The sequence below is a fragment of the Megalops cyprinoides genome, chromosome 10 (genome assembly GCF_013368585.1).
Source record: "Megalops cyprinoides isolate fMegCyp1 chromosome 10, fMegCyp1.pri, whole genome shotgun sequence".
NCBI lineage: Eukaryota > Metazoa > Chordata > Actinopteri > Elopiformes > Megalopidae > Megalops > Megalops cyprinoides.
In genome coordinates this window covers 6,785,552-6,805,072 of record NC_050592.1, presented here as the reverse complement: position 1 = coordinate 6,805,072, position 19,521 = coordinate 6,785,552, and the positions used below count along the sequence as shown (strand labels likewise).

Below are 19,521 nucleotides of genomic sequence, written 5' to 3'. Positions count from 1 at the left end.
TTATTGCCCTCCCTGGCGCCACCTGCAAGCTGCCCACTCTGTTTCAGCTTGTTTCTGTCCAGTCTTGCCTGATGCTCCAGCAGTTTGCGTTCCTCCCGAGCCATCTTGTACCCAATGTAGCTTTTCGCTACTGAAGAGAGGGTCTCGGTGAGGCTTTTCAGTACTTTCTGTTGCTCCTTCATCTGTTCCTTCTGCCTGGCCTGCTCCAACTCCCTTAAAGTCTGGATCTCCTCCCTCATGGCCTCTTCTTTGTCTCGGAATCCCTTGGCCATCAGCTGCTGCTGCTCCTGCAGTTTGCTCTCCAAGGCCTGCTCCATCTCTCTTTTAGCTTCGGCCGCCTCCTGCTCTTTCTTGGCCTTATGAAATTGTCCAGGGAAGGATATCTAAGTCATTCCTGTAGTGGCTTTCTTATAATTTATTAATGTCATAGCTTAACCCTTTCATGCATTACTTATTTTATGCTATGTAGCACGCATGTTACGTTACATGGTTCGTTATGTTTTCATTAGCATTATTAAGCTTCTCATAGTTTTCACTGCTGCATTTGCTATACTTCGTAACGTTAAATCACTGTTTCCTCAAAGGTGACGTTAGCTAGAATTTCTCCAATCTAGCGTTCTAATCACACTGGTTTGACCGTATATGCAAAAGGGCTAATCACACCGGTGTGACCATACGCGTGAAAGGGTTAACTGCTGGAGAAATGGCTTCTGGCTTCTGGCTCTGTACAATTTCACCTGTCCAGAAGCACATTTTAAACATTTGCTCATGGACTGTCATTTGTGGAAAAAAAAACAAGTTAAAATGCCAGGCCCATTCAGTTAGAATGTCAGAGTGAGTGGATAAATGGTGGAATGACTGTTTCATCCACAGGATCACTATTTTCCATTGCAGACTAACATAATTCAACTATTCAGACTACACCTGGGTTCTCCGATCATGACTCTGACATGTCCCCCTCCTAACACTAATGTGAGCTAGCAGCTTTACAACGGACTGAGATTTAAACAAAGGATAAAGGATAAAAGCTTGGTGGTACCTCAAGCTTAAGCTCCATTGGCATAAGATCAATTTTAAATGTGCTGTGGTCCTATAAACCTGTGGCTTTTTGGTTTAAGCTTGAGATCGTCTTTCACTGTGTGTCAGACAGCAGCGGAGGCAGGCTATACCTTTAACTGACGCATGGTCTCCTGGTGACACTCCTCCTGATCCTTGAGCATTTTTTCTGCCTGTTGCAGTCTTTCTGTCTCATTCCTCTTCTCTTGCTCCAGCATGGCAGTTCTCTGCTTCTCCTCTGAGACAATGGACACAACAACCCATCATAGTCTACTCTAGTGTACAGTGGAAAAAAAGTCATATCAGCCATAACCAGTAATGGTAGGGCCTGCCGGCAAAACTGTCCAAACAATAGATGGCGCTGTAGAGCACATGCAAGATTATGTGTACATACATTGCTGCACTTAGGAACTACAGGATGAAAAATTAAATGCTAAAAAGGTGAATTTATGATTATCATGATCACCAGATCTTCTTAAAAATCAATTTTAGCTTTTGGAAGGTACCGTTGAATGAATCAGCTACACTGTTCCCTTTGCACAATAAGTCTTGGTTAACACCTGCCAAAGTCTATATGTAAATCTAAAGTCAATACTTTATGTCATTAGTGTTTATTTTGATTTTACCATATTCATTATCATGTTTTTTTATTTTAAAATATTCCGGTTCCTGTGCAGGTCCTGAGATGTACAAAGTTAATGTCCTTGAACTTTATTAAAATATAAAACAACAAAAAAAACCCATTCTTGAAGAGTTGACTACACAAAAGCTGAAAAGAAAAGGGAATTCAAACATTTTTGCAAATTGTTTATTTTTCATTTTACTGGTGAATTTAACATTCAGTTCAGCCACTGACAGACAGACACTCTCAGATCCAATCAATCAATTTGTAACACTGGACACTGTTGTTGCAAAAAAAAGATTATAGAGAAGTCACATGTTTAACATTGGGGCTATTTGCTTTTTTGTAATATCTCTTATGAAAATATTTCTCGCTGCTACATGTAATAGATATTAGATGAGTATGCATGCCAACTATATTTTTGACTTCTGCTAAAGGTGTCAGGGACTGAAAATGCTTTTTAAAACCCAATTCCTTTCTTTAAAGCCTTGAATTGATAGATAGAAGAGACTGTCTGGAGTCCATGGCTAAGTAATGGCAATAAAGTGTTAGTGAAAAAGTTGCCAGAACTGGCAGAACTGCTCTTCTCTCTAAGCTCTCTGATCTCCTCATTCAAGATGTCAGCCTTCTCCTTGAATCCCTTCTCCAGCAGATCCCTCTGCTCCAGCAGCTTGCACTCTATGGCCCTCTCTGATTCTTCCCGTTGCTTCTTCATCTCCTCCTCCATTTTATCCTGCATCATCCTGAGCTTCTCTTCCTGGCTCTGACGCTCCTCTTGGAGAGTTCTCTCCATCTCCAGGCGTTTCTCCTCCGCCGCTTTTTTCTCTTGCTCCAGCAGGGCGGCTCTCTCTTTCTCCTCTGCTCCGCCCGTGGCAACGAAGGAGGGGAAAGGCAGAGAAACAGCTTTGACCTACTTTTGAAACGACTGGCGGTGTTTATGGAGAGGCCCCAATTTCTGTCTCTGGCCGCCTCGGAGAGGGCCCAGCGAAGCTAAAATATCCTGTTATTAGTACTACCCTTCCCCATCTTCACTTTGATAGCTTATCCTTTATACATAATATATTTGTTCAACTGGGCACTTACTGAAGCAAATGAAGTGCCTTGCTTAAAATTGCAATGTCAGTGCCCAACCTGCAACCCCCTGGACATAACCCTGGTTCCTGAACCACTACTCCACATTACCATCTGGCCTCAGAATTCTCTCCTTCTCTCCTCACTTTTTGTTTCAACTTACAGAGCCATTTCAGTTTCGCACTTCAGGCTGCATGAAATACTCTTCTTATTTGACCATGAAGATAAATTTTCATCAGAGAGATAAAACATTGGTGATCAGGTGAAAAAAAAAATCGGCAATCACACACTGTATTACTTGTTTGTGTATTGATTTCACAAAAATGTATACTTTTTGGAGTGACTGTAAGGCTTCCGATCTCACTTACTAACTGCAGGACTTTTATCTCTAGAGGATAAAATAGCCAGCAAAGCATAGTTACAGCCATATAAAAGTTAGGTACTTTGTATTTGTCAGAGCTGGTCTTGCCTGTTTGACAGTTAAACCCAGATTTTAAGTGACTCTGAAGATTTGTACAGATTGCACCCATTTGTTTTGTAATAGACATGAACTCTGTGACTCAACATAGTTTTTAACAACATGTCATTTACATTTCTGGTGTGGTAAGACTGGAGTTTCCACTTCTGCTCTCTGCTTTCTATTTCGACCACACGTTATAGGATGAGAACATGAATGTTTTTAAGATCCACAAAGCGTTTTGTTTTTCAGATGTTGAGACAAAAATGCTTAACTTCTCATGAGCACTTCTTAGCAAGTGCTCATCTCCTTGCATTCATTAACACAAATAAGTATAAATTCTCTAAGAATGCATGTCTGATCAAGAGTCATGAGGGAGATGAGACTCTCAATGTCCACATCACGTGGGAGTTATATGGAAAAGTAATCCAGACAGACAGTAACATGCTCAAACGGAGTAATCTGAAAACAGTAAAATACAGGCCACTCAGAGGTTTCCAAGTGCTCAGAAAAGTGTTCAGCAGGATTGCATATTTCTCGTCTGCCTCATACACTTACGTTGACTCAGGACAGAAAAGGCAAGATTACACCTCTCTTCCGTCATGGTACAGCCTAAGAGGTGACTTACCGTGAATTTTTTTCTCCTGGTCAGTGAGTTTGTTGTCAGCCTGAAGGATGGAGTTGGATTCCACGCTTTTTTCCTTCAGGAACTGTTCCAGGACTTCCTCTGCCTATAAAAAAAGCACATGCTTCAAAATGGGTACTGCTCTCTGAAAAATGTTCTTTTAGTACTGTAATTTAATTAAACAAATAAAACAATTGTAATATTCAAGATCAGGTGTCAAGATGATGCTGTACTTTTAGCATATCTTTCCTCTCTTATTTATTTAGAGATGCCTATATTAACGTTAAAATATTATCCTTTAAAATAAAGCAGCTAAAACTGATTTTTTTTGCTCAATTATACAACATTTCCACCTGTGCAATGCAATGCCCTTGCTAATATGTGGTGCTGTCATTTACTGTATTATATACTGTATAGCTCCAAGTAAGAATGAACAAACAAAATAATTCAACATTGTTTTTTTTCAACCACTTTGCGCCTGTGGTACTTACTTTGACCCCTTTGTTGGGCTGGCTGCGGAACTGGGCCACTATGTTGTCATGGTCACCACAATAGAGCTCATAGCCACCTGGCTTAGCGTAGAATCCCTGCTGAAGCTTTCCGGCCATTGGGGCAGACAGGTCTGTCAGCAGCTGCCTGCAATACCTCTCAGATGCCTCCTCATTTTCTGTGAGAAGAGCACTATAGTGCTTTGTGATAGCCTCCTGAAAACCACACAAAATCAAGCATCACTGAAAAGTTTAGACAACAAAAACAAAACATAAAAAACAACCCTGAGGATCCAGATAGGACTGATTGTTGGCAGCTAATGATTGAGCTTCATATAGCATTTGTTACATTTTAGAATACATGGATTATGTTTGTGGTTGGAACTGCATACACACACACACACACATATATATACACAAGCCATCTCTGTTTAATATGCTTCACATTTCCATCAACACCAGCTGAACTAACTAGTTGAAAGGGGTTTGAGCTTACCGCCAGGTCTTTCAAGTATTTGCCGTCCTCGTCCTTGAAGGATCGGCTCATGAACGCCTTGGTGGCCAGATTGTCCCAGTGTCTGTGCTGCTTGGATATCTCATCAATGCCCACAGGAAAAGCTAGGTCCTTCATGCCATCCTGGTACACCGTCAGGCCATCTCTCACCGCTGCCTCGTTCTCAATCTGCGCCATGGCCAGCACTGCATTCTCCAGGCACGGCACATTACCTTTGGCTATGGTCTCCACGTAGGTTTTCGCTAAGTGGCCAAGCACTGCAACCACAAAGGGATGGGAAAATGATTGTAGTAAATTAACGATGAAGCGAATCCAGTCATGACCATTTTTTAAAGAAACGTCATAAATGCTTGTTGATGCAGAAAGAAATTTTGCTTGTTTTCTTGTATGTCTTGTGTGTGTGTGTGTAATAAACGTTTTAAATGGTGTTCAATAAAGAAGTCCCATGACCAAAAACACAACAACAAAAAACCCTTTTCAGAATGCTGAAACTTCTGTTGTTTTTTCTTTCATGTACTTTACACCAGTGTTTCTCAATCCTGCTCCTGGTGGCCCACTGTCTTGCATATCTTCTATCTATCCTTGCTGCTTGATTAAATCGGGTGTGCTCAGCTAATCAATAGTGCCACTGATGAGTTCAGTCAGGTAGGTAGAGCAAGGATAGATAGAAGATATGCAGGACAGTGGGCCACCAGGAGCAGGACTGAGAAACACTGCTTTACACACATAAAGCAACAGTACAGCTTAAGGACAGAGACAGAGGACTCACTCCTTCCAGTGACTGGGAGCCCTCCTTTGACTGTCTTCACGGAGCTCTCCTCAAAGATGTAGCGGCAGAAGCTGGAGGTGACATTGAGAAACGCGGGATTCAGGTCGCGCTCATCCATGGACTCCAGACGTGGCATGTTCTCCGAAGAGGCGGGAGTCACAAACACAAAGCACCGTCTTGATGGGAAATAGTTGCGGATACATTCCCGGGGGAGGTTGTAGTTCAGTGTCTTCCTGTCCTTACCTATGGAACAAGAAATTAAAAAAAAAAAAAATTAAAGCATTAATCGGTCTGTCTGCTCCTATTCACTGTCCAGTAACCCCATCCTTACACAATGGCATTATGAAATACTGCATTGGTTTCAATGGCATAAGCTCTTCTCTAAGCTACCATCAACATCCGCTTCAGTTTCTCTTACTTCACAGTTCTATACTGTACATAGTATGTTACCTTTCCTGAGAGACAGTGCATGTTCCAGGTATTGGTCCTCATTAACCTTCCTCCCATCAAGCTCCAGCTCCAGAGTGAAGTCCCGAACTGCCCACACAAAACTGGGGAAGAACTGCACAAACTGGGCATCTGCTCCATCTTCAATCTCCTCAGCAGAAGCACTACTAGAGGACTTGACCTTGATCCGTTCTGTCAACTCAGTGACATATCTGCAGAAGTTAAGGAGGTATAACTATGCTCTGACTACCCCTATCATATCAATAGAGTGTAAAGAGCAAGACTGATTCTTCACTTGCCAAATGCCAGAAGCCTGAATATTTGAGATTGTCAAAATTGAATGAATAATTAAAACAAGCATAAAGTTATGGTAAGCAGTCTGCTTGTTTTTCATCTTAATTTGACCTGGAATTGTTCTGTAATGGGCTAGGCATCCAGGGAACTCAGACATGCTCAAAACCAATAAGCTATTCCAGTTAATAAGTAGCTTCTTACATCAACTTCACCCTCTCTAACTTCAAACTACAGTATACTAAATAGCATTCATAAGAGAGTGCGTTATCTGTTCACTGGTCCCTTATCGGCGACAGACTATTGACAAAAGGATACTGAAGATTTTCCAAAGCTTGGTTGTCAATAGTCCCTCGGCTGTTGTAGACCAGAGTGCTGCTCAGAAGGATGGCCAGAGAGAAGATCCAAGCGTCGTTTGTCTGATCACCCTGAAAATACATTAAATGCAATGTGATATTGGTGTGGGACTTGGTAATCAGCAACCCTAATTATTTTTTATGTAATATAAAGTGGTGGACACAGAAGATAAGTAAAAAAATTCCAGAAAGTAAAGCACGACCTAGTCAAAATCTGGCTGACCTTCATGTTGTGCATACCGGAGTCTATTATTTTATTTGTTTTATGTTTTTTCCAAGACATAAAAGACATGTATTTAGGCTTCATATAGATGTATAGACTAATAAGTACTATGAAAATCTCTTTATAACATAAATTTATAACATAAATTATAACATAAATTTAAAGATAGCTGTAATGTAGTTGAACCATGTTATCTGTAAATTTTTTTTTCAGTTTTAATATGGGTCGCTCATTCTGAGCACATAGCTCACTTTGTCAGATTGGTATGACTGTCTGAGCTACTGGGTGGCCCAACCTGAGAAGGGAGCTCATATCTTCAAAACACCAGCACTCTGTAACCCTTAGACTGAGATCACAGGTATCATAGGCTGACACAGTTCCCTATCCAAAGTTCACATACAACCATATTATGCCAGCCATGATTTCTTTCACTGAATCCAACACAGACTGAAGACTCACCTCTTCAGACTACATCTCAGTTCCACCTCAATCCTTGCCCCATTACACTTGCTACTTGTAGTACTTACTATTTATTTTACATGTAGTATTGACATGTGTTTTGGATTATGTGATCTAGTGAATTAAAATGTTTGCATGAACAATCTGTTACTTTTTTACCAATCTTGGAGAAATCATCAAATCGGGTAAGAACATAACAGAATGTTTATTTGAAATGAGTCATATTTGCCTATTTCTAATTACTGTATTTGTACCTATATATGTACAGTACATGTACGAATACAATACTGAAAATTATATTTGTACAGAAAACAGTGAATCCCTCACCTTCTCCACATCACCCAGACCCTCAGTGTCCAGCAGCACCAGAGTGTGGCCTGGTTTGGTGGGATGAGGCAAGGCCCACATCCAGATTCCCTTGGTCTTTGACTGGATGGTGGCTCCCAGGGCAAACCCTAAAGAAAAAACAAAGTAACATTACATTGCATTCATTTAGCAGATGCTCTTATCCAGGGCGACTTCCAGCACAATAGAACAGAAGGACAGATTCCGTTCAGATTGTATGAGCAAGTGTCAGGCCAGGCTAACAACACTCCCACACCAGTGAGTGTGAGCATAACACTGTTCAAGCCCTACCACGAGTTAACTTGTGCAACCTGACTAGAAAAGGGAAGCCAAGTATACTACCATATATCAATCACTATATCACAGAATCCACAGAAAAAAAAAAAAGTTTCATAAAGAGTACTGAAAAGAAAGTCCAACTGAAAAAAAAAGTCCTAAAAATCAAACAAGGTTTTGTTTTAATAGAATGCGTGTTTTTGCAAAAAAAAAAAAAAAAAAAAAGAAAGTCTCACCATTCTTCTTCCCAGCCAGCTTGTTCATGAGGTAGGATTTTCCAGTGCGGTACAGCCCTACCACAGCCACCACCACCACTGGCTGGCTGAGTCCCATGAGGAAGCTGATTGCATCCTGGTCCACCTGAAGCTTCCCGTTTGTGTTTTCGATCAGACACACTGGAGATTCCATCAAGGCCATGACTGCTTTCACAACTCTGCAGTTTTAGAGAAATGACACCTAACCATTGTTAACCACGTACTTGTCAGTTTAAGTATCACCGTCTTTGATAACGAAAAACAACGTGAGGCCTCTAATCCCGTGTTTCCCAACCCTGCTCCTGGAGGCACACTGTCCTGCATATCTTCTATGTATCCTTCCTGCTTGACTAAATCAGGTGTGCTCAGCTAATCAAAAGTGCCACTGATGAGTTCAGTCAGGTAGGTAGAGCAGGGATAGATAGAAGATATGCAGGACGGTGTGCCCTCAGGAGCAGGGTTGGGAAACGCTGCTCTAATCTACTCATCATTTAATTTGTCTTAAACTCTGAGTGATGAATATAGGTAATTCTTAACTAATGGCCGTTCTTAACTGCCGGTTTACATTTAGTTCAAACACAGACAAGCGTGATAACTGAGTAGGTTTAACAAAGAAACAGTTAAAATTATTACATCAAGTCAAAACATTTGTGGATCGATGAAAGAGTGCTTTGAATCTCACAAACCGTCAAACAAATTAACCTGCTCAAGGACGGTGAATCAACAACAGAAACAGCGCATGGAAATAATACCTAAAGTATATGCATTATATAACTTTTATCGTGCTCTGCATAAGTAATATATCACAACATGTTACTGCATACTACATACACACTCCATGTTATATGTTGTTTGTTTTGCCACATATTTGCGAGCCTGGAAATGTGCACGACGTGTTCATGTGTAGACGCTTTTCCTTGGACATGCCATTGATTGAACTAAATTTTGAAAATTAAAACAACTTTTAATCGGTGTGACGCGGAAACAGGAAACTGAAAATAGCGAGCTCCATTGCGTTGTCCGCATTGGAAAAAAAACAAGGTAAGTTCACAGATTTTATCTGACATTCTCTCGTATAAAGAAACACAACTGTGTAATCAACTGCTTCTTACCAAAATGCATGAATCTGCAAGTACTGTTTCACTGATATGATTACCTACGATAGTTCCGGAACAAGCGATTGTTGTGCTGGTGGACGACAATTTGCTTATCATATAATATAATATAATATTAACATTCTTCCGAAGTAGCCGCATGTCGAAAAGACGTTTTTTCCCTCTTAGGCCAAATCGTAAGCATTATTTTATCGGATAATTGTTGAATATGGCAGCAGAGTACTGCGTAGTCATCGCACACAGTCAGATTGCTTGAAACGGCACAAATATCGTCTTAATTTTTAACTCACCCGTGAAAACGTAATCCTAATACTGAATCCTAGTCCGAATCCTAATACCACCGTCGAGCAGATCTTTTAGGAACTTTACCCGCAACTGTTTGTTGCTTCGTGTTTCTTAAAACGGAGACAATAATTGCGAAAGTGAAAGCTAAAGTCATCTGAGACAGAACACGCCCGTGGACCTCACCGCTTTGTCTTTACTGCACATAGTTCACCTCGCTCCAGCAGTGGAGAGACGTGTCAAAACCAGTTCCACAATGTAAATAAAAGCATTAAAATCTTTCTCATTGTGAAACGTTTTGATAGTAAACAATATAAAAACAAGACACTGATTTTACTTAATTTGGTTTTTGAAACGGTTTGAATCTGTGCAATAGTAGGCTAATGTCGCAGTATAATATCACCTGCTAATACATTTTTACGATATTGCCACTCCTGAAAAGTGCGAATACTTGGAAATGTCGTTGTATGCAAACATCTCGCCTCGGTCTAACTAAGGACAAATTGTACATAAAACGCTGTCTATTGTGACACTTAATGCCATGAAGAACGCTATACAATTTGTTCAGTGCCTATAACGTACTTATTTGACATCTTTAAGGAGGTACAACTGCATTCCATGTTTTAGTGGGCTCTCGCACCAAATGTTTAAAATAAGGATGGTCAAGATAGTGTTAACGGCTAAACTGACAGTTAAAATAGGCCTATGTTTGAAATGGTGACGCTGGGTGCGCTGGCCGCGCTACACAGCAAGGGGGAGTTTACAAGCGTAGCCGAGTGGCTTTCCGGGAAATCAGGGCTCTTCTTCTAACGCAGGTTCTTGTACACGTGCCGTGTAGCGCACACTGGACATTATGTGGGTTTCATGAAAGCACGCACACACAGACACACAAGCCTGTGCTTTCATACTTTTATGACGCGTCTGTTAAAACGCGTCATGACGAATCTTTTTTTTCTTTACTCATCATGCTTATTGTGAAGACTTTGTGAAATTTTACCCTGAGCTGATTTAGGATCAGTTGACAGCCACCACAAGCATCCGGTTAGAGATGACAAGACTCCAGATGTCTAAGAACAACTTTAATCTTCACCACTACCAGTTACGCACTGACACAATCAATATCTTATATTATTTACATATAAGATAAGATATTGCAATTACGTAATTCTTTGGCATATTTTCATCTCATCAGGACAAAATACACCACAAAGTACAGTCTGATACAGTAATATATTTAAGAGGATATATATAGCCATCGACACGGTCTAATATTCTTTCCTTACATAGTATAACTAAATAGTCGTTTACTCTGCCACGTGAATACAGCTAGCCTCCAAGCAGAATGGATTTAGATGTGAGTCACATTTTAAAAAAAAAGCCGTGGATTATAGGTGCATTCTTTCGGTTTCGAAGCGAGCAATTTCCAGCTTTCGCTTTCAGTGCCCATTCTTCGTTCGCGACAGAAATAATTTGATAGCCAGAAAACAGTCGTAGGAAGCAGACTCCAGACCGCCAGTCCGAATTTCACGGTAGGACATGCAACTTTATCTCATTGAACGTGTATTGCTATATTGCGAATTTTTACTGCTGTATTTGTTTTACAGGCTTCGTAAATCAAGTAAGTAATAAAATACGGTCTCTGAGAAATGGACGAGGTACAACATCCTGCAGAATGTTATTTTGAAATGTACTTAACACAGGATATGGTGTGTACTGCCTTGTGCCTTTTGTAAGTAAGTGCAAAATCTGTCCAAATCTGTGTTACCAGAGCTGTAGGCTATACTTTTAACTGCTTCTTCTTGCAATAAAGAAAATCTTGATAAGAACTTAGTGTGTGCTTCTTCGGCGAGGGTGAACCTGCTCATTCGTATAGGCATTACATTAAGAGCAAGGAACATTTCTCAAAATGTTTAATGTGCGAACTCAAATCACAGAAATATGTCCGTGTGTAAAGTGTGGAGTTTATTTTTTTCCACAATGTGTGTATTCGCAGCGTCACGATGAGCGGGGCAGTGCCAATGGCCGAGCCAGTTTGCCTGATCGAAAACGACAAGGAGGGGAACCTGCGCGTCCTCCCGCAAGCTATCGAGATCTTGAAGCGGATCGATCAACATGTTGTGGTGGTGGCAATAGTCGGGCTGTACCGCACTGGAAAATCCTACCTCATGAACAAGCTGGCTGGTAGGACAAAGGGTGAGGCTGTCTTTTCCTGTTTGACATGTTGAACCCTTTGTGCTCTGTAGTACTTTTGTAAGAGTGCACAAGTTAACTTATGGTAGGGCTTGAATAGCATTATGCTCACACTCACCGGTCTGGGAGTGTTGTGAGTCTGGTCTGACACTGTTGCTCGTTTAAATTGAATGGACACACTTATGTTCTATTGTGATACAAGTCGCCCTGGTTAAGAGCGTCTGCTAAATGCACGTAATGTAATGTAAAGTTTATGCATATTAATTTCTGTATTCTGTCATACCGTTTGGTTTTCTTGTTCTATTTGCTGCTGTCCTTAACTCTGATTTTACCCGCTTAAGGATTTGCCCTGGGGTCCACCATCCAGTCAAAGACCAAGGGCATCTGGATGTGGTGTGTGCCTCACCCAACCAGAGCAGGCCACACTCTAGTGCTGCTGGACACTGAGGGGCTCGGAGACGTGGAGAAGGTGGGAAATTAACTGTTTTCTCTCGATCTTGAACAGACATTTTAAAATCATATATTTTTTTATCCATTACAGTGTGTCTACTCACGTTATGTATTTTCTCATTGAGTACCAAGATAAGTAAGAATATAATAGAATGCTTATTCGAATGTTTCATTTAACGGGTGCACTGTCTTCATTTGAATGAATATTCCCTCATTCACTTGACATAATCAAAATATATGTACACTTCAGCAAATGTGATCTGTTTCTTCTAATTATGCTAGGAATCTCCACAGAATACATCTGAAATGCATTCTCTTTTGTTTTAATTACATTGTTTGAAAAGCAGAGAGCACAATAAATAAGTAAACGTTTTTGATAGTCAATACTTCATGGTTTGCGCTGTGAAAAGCCCAGACTGATTGTGTCCTTATAATCACACAAGCATAGTAACATTACTTACACTACTTATAGTCAATAAAATTCAACATGAATTACAATTACAATGTTGCTCCCACACATGCACAGAAGTTGGCGTGGGTGTAGTCAGTCAAAAATACCTGTGTAATTTCATGTATTTCATGCAGTCAGATCTCAGCAGTTTATGATGTAAGGGTGCGGCCGTGTTAGATAACCTCATTTTGCTTCATATTATTCATTGTGTTAACACTGTATTTCTCAGCCCCTGTGTTTCATTTCCCAGCGCATTGCAGTTCTTGTGTTTTGACACATCTGGCACCGTGTCTGTGTTTAAACTCCAGCTGCAGGTGTTCTGCCTTCTACATAAACATCTATAAGTGTTGGTGGTAGGAAGAAACAGTGGAAACATTGTTCCAGCATGCACAGATACATGCTTTAGCCAATGAAGCTCACCCTTCCGGCTGGTGATAGCATTCGTCTGTTTATAATCAATGGCTGCTTGTGTTATCAGCTGAAGGAACCTTCCATTCAGACAGGTGACAGCAGGCCCAGCGCTATTGGGGTGCCCAGGGGTGCATTGCATCCCCAGACGGACCTCAGTGCACCCCCAGTTGTGTCCTTATATCCTGATGTCTAAATTGTATTTATGACTTTTTGTCCATTCCTGTCGATTGCAATTGCACCCCTCTGTATTTTCTTCTGGCGCCGAGCTTGGACGACAGGTTGGTTTCAGTTGAAGATTCTATGAAAAGATGTATGAAATCCATTGTTTTTTGTGTACCCAGGGAGATGAGAAAAATGACAACTGGATATTCTCCCTGGCGGTCCTCCTTAGCAGCACACTGGTGTATAACAGCGTCGGGACCATCGACAATGATGCTTTACAACGGCTTCAGTATCCTTTAAAACAAGGACTTCCTCCCCCCAGCTTTTGGTGGTAGACATTCACATTTATTTGTTTAGTAGACGCTTTTATCAGCTAGACGTCTCATGAGTGATATGTGATACTGTTGCAGCTTCCATGTTAATGGAGAATAGGTGTATAAGTACAGAGCATTAATGCAAATAAAATTGGTAAATTGTAACAGAAAAATGTGGCAGATTTGTGGATGGTTTATTGAAAAAAATAGTAGATAAAAAATTAGTAGATACTGAAATAATAATGAATTTAGAAAAAAACTAAAATGGTTCCCAAAAAAAGGTCAGACCTATAGAAGCTGTAAGTACAAGCACCTGGTTTAAGTGAGGGTAAAGTGTATTCTAATTAATTTCAATTACGTAATTCATTGGCATATTTTCATCTCAGCGGGACAAAACAGCCTGATACACCACAAAGTACAATCTGATACAGTAGCATATTTAAGAGGATCTAGCCATTTACATGGTCTAATATTCTTTCCTTACATAGTATAACTATATAGTTGTTTACCCTGCCACGTGAATACAGCTAGCCTCCAAGCAGAATGGACTTAGATGTGAGTCATATTAAAAAAATTCTTTCGGTTTCAGTGAGCAATGTTACAGCTTTCGCTTTCAGTACCCATTCTTTGTTAGCGCGTATGTCCCTGAACGGTGCCATCTTAAGCTATGTGACGGAACTGACAGAGCACATAAAGGTGAAAGCACAGACCGGGGATGAGGACGAGTCCACCGAGTTCATGCGGTTCTTCCCGTCTTTCGTCTGGACGGTCCGAGATTTCACCCTACAGCTTGAGCTTGATGGAAAGCCGATCACGGCTGACCAGTACCTGGACAACGCTCTGAAGCTGAAACCTGGTGAGGGTGATTGCACAGAAAACTATTGTCAGATAGAAGAAATCATGTTTAAACAGCCATACAAATATGTACCAGTGTGAAATGCCTGAGTGGTCTATTGCATAAATTTCCATTATTTGTTCTGATTTATGTACACATGCTGAGTAAAGACAATTACAGTGTCTGTGCTGTTTGTGAGATACAGCATACTAGAAGACAGTCCAGTTGGCCAGGGTTGTATTGCTTACCTTGATTAACTTTGTCTTTACTTTGAGTTTTTGTTGAGGAATTTGTGTGGCTTGGTTTAGATAAATAAATGTCAGAACATTCATTATCACAGTTAGGATCAGTTAGCAGTCCTCTGAAAATCAGGTAAAAGAATGAGCTGGAAAATACCTCTACATCTCCAGTTGTGAGAGAAGATAACATGAAGGTTGTTGCTATAAAACAAGCATTGACTTGATGCACAGGGAAAAAACATCTTCATGGAGCAGCCAAACCGTGCACAATATCCTTTCTTCTGCTAGGCAACTTATATTTGTGGTCCATTATGGAAACTTTCATAAGGGCTCTAGTTTGTTGGTGAGGGACAGCAGGCTTTCATAGATGATATGGGATGGCCTTGCTCACAAAACAGAATCACATGTACGGTCATATGTTTTTGTATCTCAAGCATTTTGGAGCAGAAACTACTTTATCTCTTGTTAATAAAGTCTTCACTAGAAGAAGCTGCATTAAAATATTCTTCTACGCACTACCCAGCCTCTCCTTAGGGACTTTAGCTTTTTTTTCCCCTGAAAGACCTTTCATTTTACAAGTCTGACGAAAAATATCATCTGTCTGCAGGTGTCTTTAGTGAATTTAAAACAATATAGTCCACTCTAAAATATAAACTAACTATAAACTAAATCCAAACTAAATGGTTCTTTTAATTAAAACAGGTCATGGAAAGCAAGCGATGGAGTACAACCTGCCTCGTAACTGCCTGCGGAACTACTTCCCCAGCCGAAAGTGCTTTGTGTTCGATCGCCCCGCGAGTGCAGAGAAGATGAGACGCATGGATGAGCTGACTGATGCGGACTTGGAGCCCTCCTTCGTCAGTCGAGCCAAGGAGTTCTGCAGTTATGTCTTCAACAACACCAGCGTCAAGTCCATGAAAGGAGGCTTCAGTGTGACCGGGCGAAGTGAGTACAGGTCACCGCCCCGCTCACCGTATTTTGCCAATACATGTTGTGAGAGTTTTAAAAAACAGCATTCTTAGAAACCACACATTAACAAATTGATGTATTGAGTTTGTCAGATCCACCCTGCAGAAGTCAGTCAAGCATGCACCTGATATTAGTTCACCTTGGATATCTTACCCTCATCTTGTAAATATGGAAATCATTAAATAATAAACTATTATGGGAGATATTATTTAGTGCTGGGGTCTGTGAATAACGCATTGCTCAATCTTTGCTTATTACTCCTACCTTAAAAACAGGTCTGACTGAGAGCTGACTGAGAGCTATGCAACACCATGTTGTTTAGACCTAACAGAAAAAAAAAATCAGTGAAAACAAAACAAACCCTGCTTAAACTTTTTTAGTCAAAGATTAGGATGAAGCACATTGCAGCCAAATAAAATGGAAGCCACTTCGCATTTTATGTGCTGAATCGGTGTGAATGACTGGAAACATCAGGGAATCATGTCACTCTGTGAAAAAATGAGCTTGCCAAACTCCATGTTTTGCAGTGCTAGGGGGCCTGGCGGAGGCTTATGTGGACGCAATCCGTAGCGGCCAGATCCCCTGCCTGGATAATGCCGTCCTGGCTCTGGCCACGATCGAGAACTCCAATGCTGTGGCTCAGGCTGTAGCGTGCTACAAACAGCGCATGGCCGAGTGGGTGGTCTTCCCAACCGAGACGCAGGATGAGCTGTCACAGATACACGGCTCCACAGAGAAGGAGGCGGTCAAGGTCTTTATGGACCTCTCCTTCAAGGACGAGGATCAGAAGTACCAAATCGAGCTAATGGTAGAGGCGTACAAGCAGTTCACCCTAAATGCATACTCAGATATATATATATACATATGTGTGTGTGTGTGTGTGTATATATATATATATATATATATATATATTTATATATATATATATATATATATATATATAAGTACCAGCTCTAAATGGCTGTGTTAATGCTGTCATTGCTTTAGCATTTTAGCATTTTAAATTACATTACATTGCAGTATCATTTAGCAGATGCTCTTATCCAGAGTGACTTAGCTATATTTTTTTCCCATATATAAATCCAGATATTTACTGAGGCAGTTGTGGGTTGTGTACCTTGCCCAAGGGTAAAACAACAATGCCCCAGCAGGGAATTGAACCAGCAAGCTTTCAATTACAAGCCCTTACCACTACACCACACTTTCTCAAAGTTAATGACAAAATTCATAGTGGGTGGATTGTATCTGGGCTATAGCCTGTAGTCCATTCCTGTGTCGTCCTGATCTTGTTCCTTCTCCTCTTTTTTTAAGAAACAACTGCAATCAGAGTATGAGGTGATCTGCAGCAAGAATGCAGCAGAATCTAAGAAGGCTTGTGCGTCTATCATCAAACGCATATTCAGGTCCCTGGAGGAAAACTTGGCATCTGGGCTTTACATGTCAGCTGGAGGACACCAGGAGTACCGCAAGGAATTAAAAAACTTGATCTCTAAATACAGATCAGAGCCTGGTAAAGGAATTAAGGTATGGTGGATTGGGGAGCTGGGGTTAATTTTGCATAAATTTGTGTGGATGTACCTGAACAGTTGTGCACTTTAACTAGAGTGGGACTGCAATATCCCTCTGTCTGGTACACATCTTCTGTGACTGAGATGTGGTGGCTTGGAATGTCATGCTACCTGTTCATATTTACTTTTACATTTAGACATTTAGCAGACTCTCTTACTCTCGGTGGAGAGTGGTTAGGAGTGGTGTGACATGAGAGTATTTTGGTTGGCTATACAGTATGTGTGTCTCTTTATTGTCTGTGCAATTCGGTTACAGGATGAGGAGGCTTTGAAGGAGTTCCTGGATGGGAAAGAGCCTATAGGGGAAGCCATACTAGCTGCTGACCATTCCCTCTCTGAAGCTGAACGGAGGATGGAAGGTAATGCCTCAAAAGCTTCACACAACGATTTCTCATGCTAAATATGACATGCTAACTATAGCTCTGACCACACACGCTGTTTGTAAACAAAATTCAGTTTCCAGCAGTTTGGATGAAAATTGATAAAAGCGTTCATGTCATTCTGCGTGTTCATCGGTTATAATCTTTTCACGTTTAGCTAGTGCGAGATACATGGATCTTTGCCCGGTGACCCATCTCCGGGGAAACTGAAGTAAGCGTTGTCTTTCTCTGCAGTGGAGAGGGCGAGAAATGAGGCCATGGAGCAAGAGAGACGTGCTGCCATGGAGCAGACGCAGATCTACCAGAAGCAGTTGATGGATCAGGAGCAGCTGTACAGAGACAACATGGAGCAGCTGATGAATAAAATGGAGGAGGACAGGAGAAATGCTGCGAAGGAGTACGAGACAGTCCTGTCAGCCAAACTGGAGGTACGCTCCCGGCTGGTGATTATGCGCTCGCAGAACTTAATTGCCAACCCCTAAAAAGGAGCAGGTTCAGTTCATGGTGATTTTGCAGGTCCTTAGTAGATATATGGCAATATGACGTACCCGGCAGTGTAGCATAGTGGCAAGAAGCAGCGCTTGTAACGGAAAGGTTGCTGGTTCGATTCCCCACTGGGGCACTGCTGCTGTACCCTTGGGCAAGGTACTCAACCCAGAATTGCCTCAGTAAAGCTCCAGCTGTATAAATGGATAGCATTGTAAAAATTGTAAAAAAAAAAAAATTAGACAACTACAAAGATTACACCTGGTTCATACATTCAGTGGCAACACAGCACAGACTGGATAGGCTAAGAGTGAGTTCTTCACAGGCTTCCAAGTTGAGATTTTCGAGTGTGAAGGAGGCATTTTATGTTTGTCATTTCAGGAACAGAAGAGCCTTTACCAAGAAGGCTTTGAGAAGAGGGCTAAACTCATGCAAGAAGAGATTGACTCCCTTAGGCGGGAGAGGGAAGATAATGATAAGCGTGGATCCTCTTCATTCCTTTCCAACATCTTGGAAACGGCAGGAAATGCAGCTGCAATGTTTTTGCCAGGGATCATCCCGAAAATTGGCGGGATAGCTGTCTCATGCCTGGGAAGACTTTTTAGAAAATAATGATAAGGTCTCAGAAAAGTGCAGACCACACCACTGACCCCTTTGCTTATAGTAGCATTATAGTAGCTAGCTTACAGTTAATACTAGTGGCCATATAGCCATAAGCATGGTTGTCATTTGGGTATCCCATAGTTAAATCATAAATTATCCAAAACATGAGCCTAGATAGCTAGCTGGCTCACTAGGTAAATAAAATGCAAATTATTTGGCTGATTGGACAACTTTTTTTTGCTTTTGGTAGCTAGCCAGCTAGCTGTCTAGTTTCCATTTTTTCTCAAAAAAACTGGTTAAGAACTTGCCAGCTTGCTAAATACCTCTGACCCTAAATAGGCTGAAAACCAGGAACTGGCTAGAAGCTAGTAACAACTTTTACTTGATCAAGTATTGTCTTTTAGTGATGGCACATCGTCTGAATGGATTGTTCATCACTTCAGTGTCTGCTAGATTCACCTATTGATGTCCGTGCAGCTTTATTTTCCATTCAGTTTGGCTGTCGGTGGCGTGTCCTCTAACCTTTTTTCTTCCTTTTACCAGAACAGCACCGTAAACAGTTGTACACCTTACATACAATAGGAGTAGGGAGTATGACAAGCCAGATATAGACACTGATGTCAGAGGGGCATGCTAATGGCCATTTGCTGACGTTTATTAAATGATAGTAGCATGCTTTGCAATCTTTTTGTGTGATTAGTAATACTTCACTTACATTTATACCGTCAAGATTGAAATTAGTCATATCATACTGTTGCTTAGATCCTCTTTCGTTCATTAAGACTTTCTTTCTTGTCAAAATTCAGCTGCATA

At 41.0% G+C, this 19,521-nt stretch overlaps 2 protein-coding genes across 2 annotated transcripts; one reads left to right on the top strand and one right to left on the bottom strand.

Annotated features, from left to right (window-relative positions):
* Positions 1 to 1,890: 1,890 nt before the first annotated feature.
* LOC118784055 (guanylate-binding protein 1-like) lies at positions 1,891 to 9,802 on the bottom strand. Its single transcript, XM_036538041.1, has 10 exons — positions 9,659 to 9,802; positions 8,236 to 8,432; positions 7,706 to 7,833; positions 6,659 to 6,768; positions 6,053 to 6,261; positions 5,603 to 5,845; positions 4,816 to 5,090; positions 4,323 to 4,535; positions 3,835 to 3,937; positions 1,891 to 2,536 (listed from the first exon to the last, which is right to left on the bottom strand). Exons 2-10 carry the CDS (start codon positions 8,414 to 8,416, stop codon positions 2,139 to 2,141), a joined length of 1,860 nt encoding a protein of 619 aa, XP_036393934.1. The 5' UTR covers positions 8,417 to 8,432; positions 9,659 to 9,802; the 3' UTR covers positions 1,891 to 2,138.
* Positions 9,227 to 18,750, top strand: LOC118784054 (guanylate-binding protein 1-like). Its single transcript, XM_036538040.1, has 11 exons — positions 9,227 to 9,294; positions 11,644 to 11,843; positions 12,182 to 12,309; positions 13,494 to 13,603; positions 14,294 to 14,484; positions 15,405 to 15,647; positions 16,199 to 16,479; positions 16,983 to 17,195; positions 17,496 to 17,598; positions 17,854 to 18,047; positions 18,487 to 18,750. The coding sequence occupies exons 2-11, from the start codon at positions 11,651 to 11,653 to the stop codon at positions 18,715 to 18,717; spliced, it is 1,887 nt and encodes a 628-aa protein (XP_036393933.1). The 5' UTR covers positions 9,227 to 9,294; positions 11,644 to 11,650; the 3' UTR covers positions 18,718 to 18,750.
* The last annotated feature ends 771 nt before the right edge of the window (positions 18,751 to 19,521 follow it).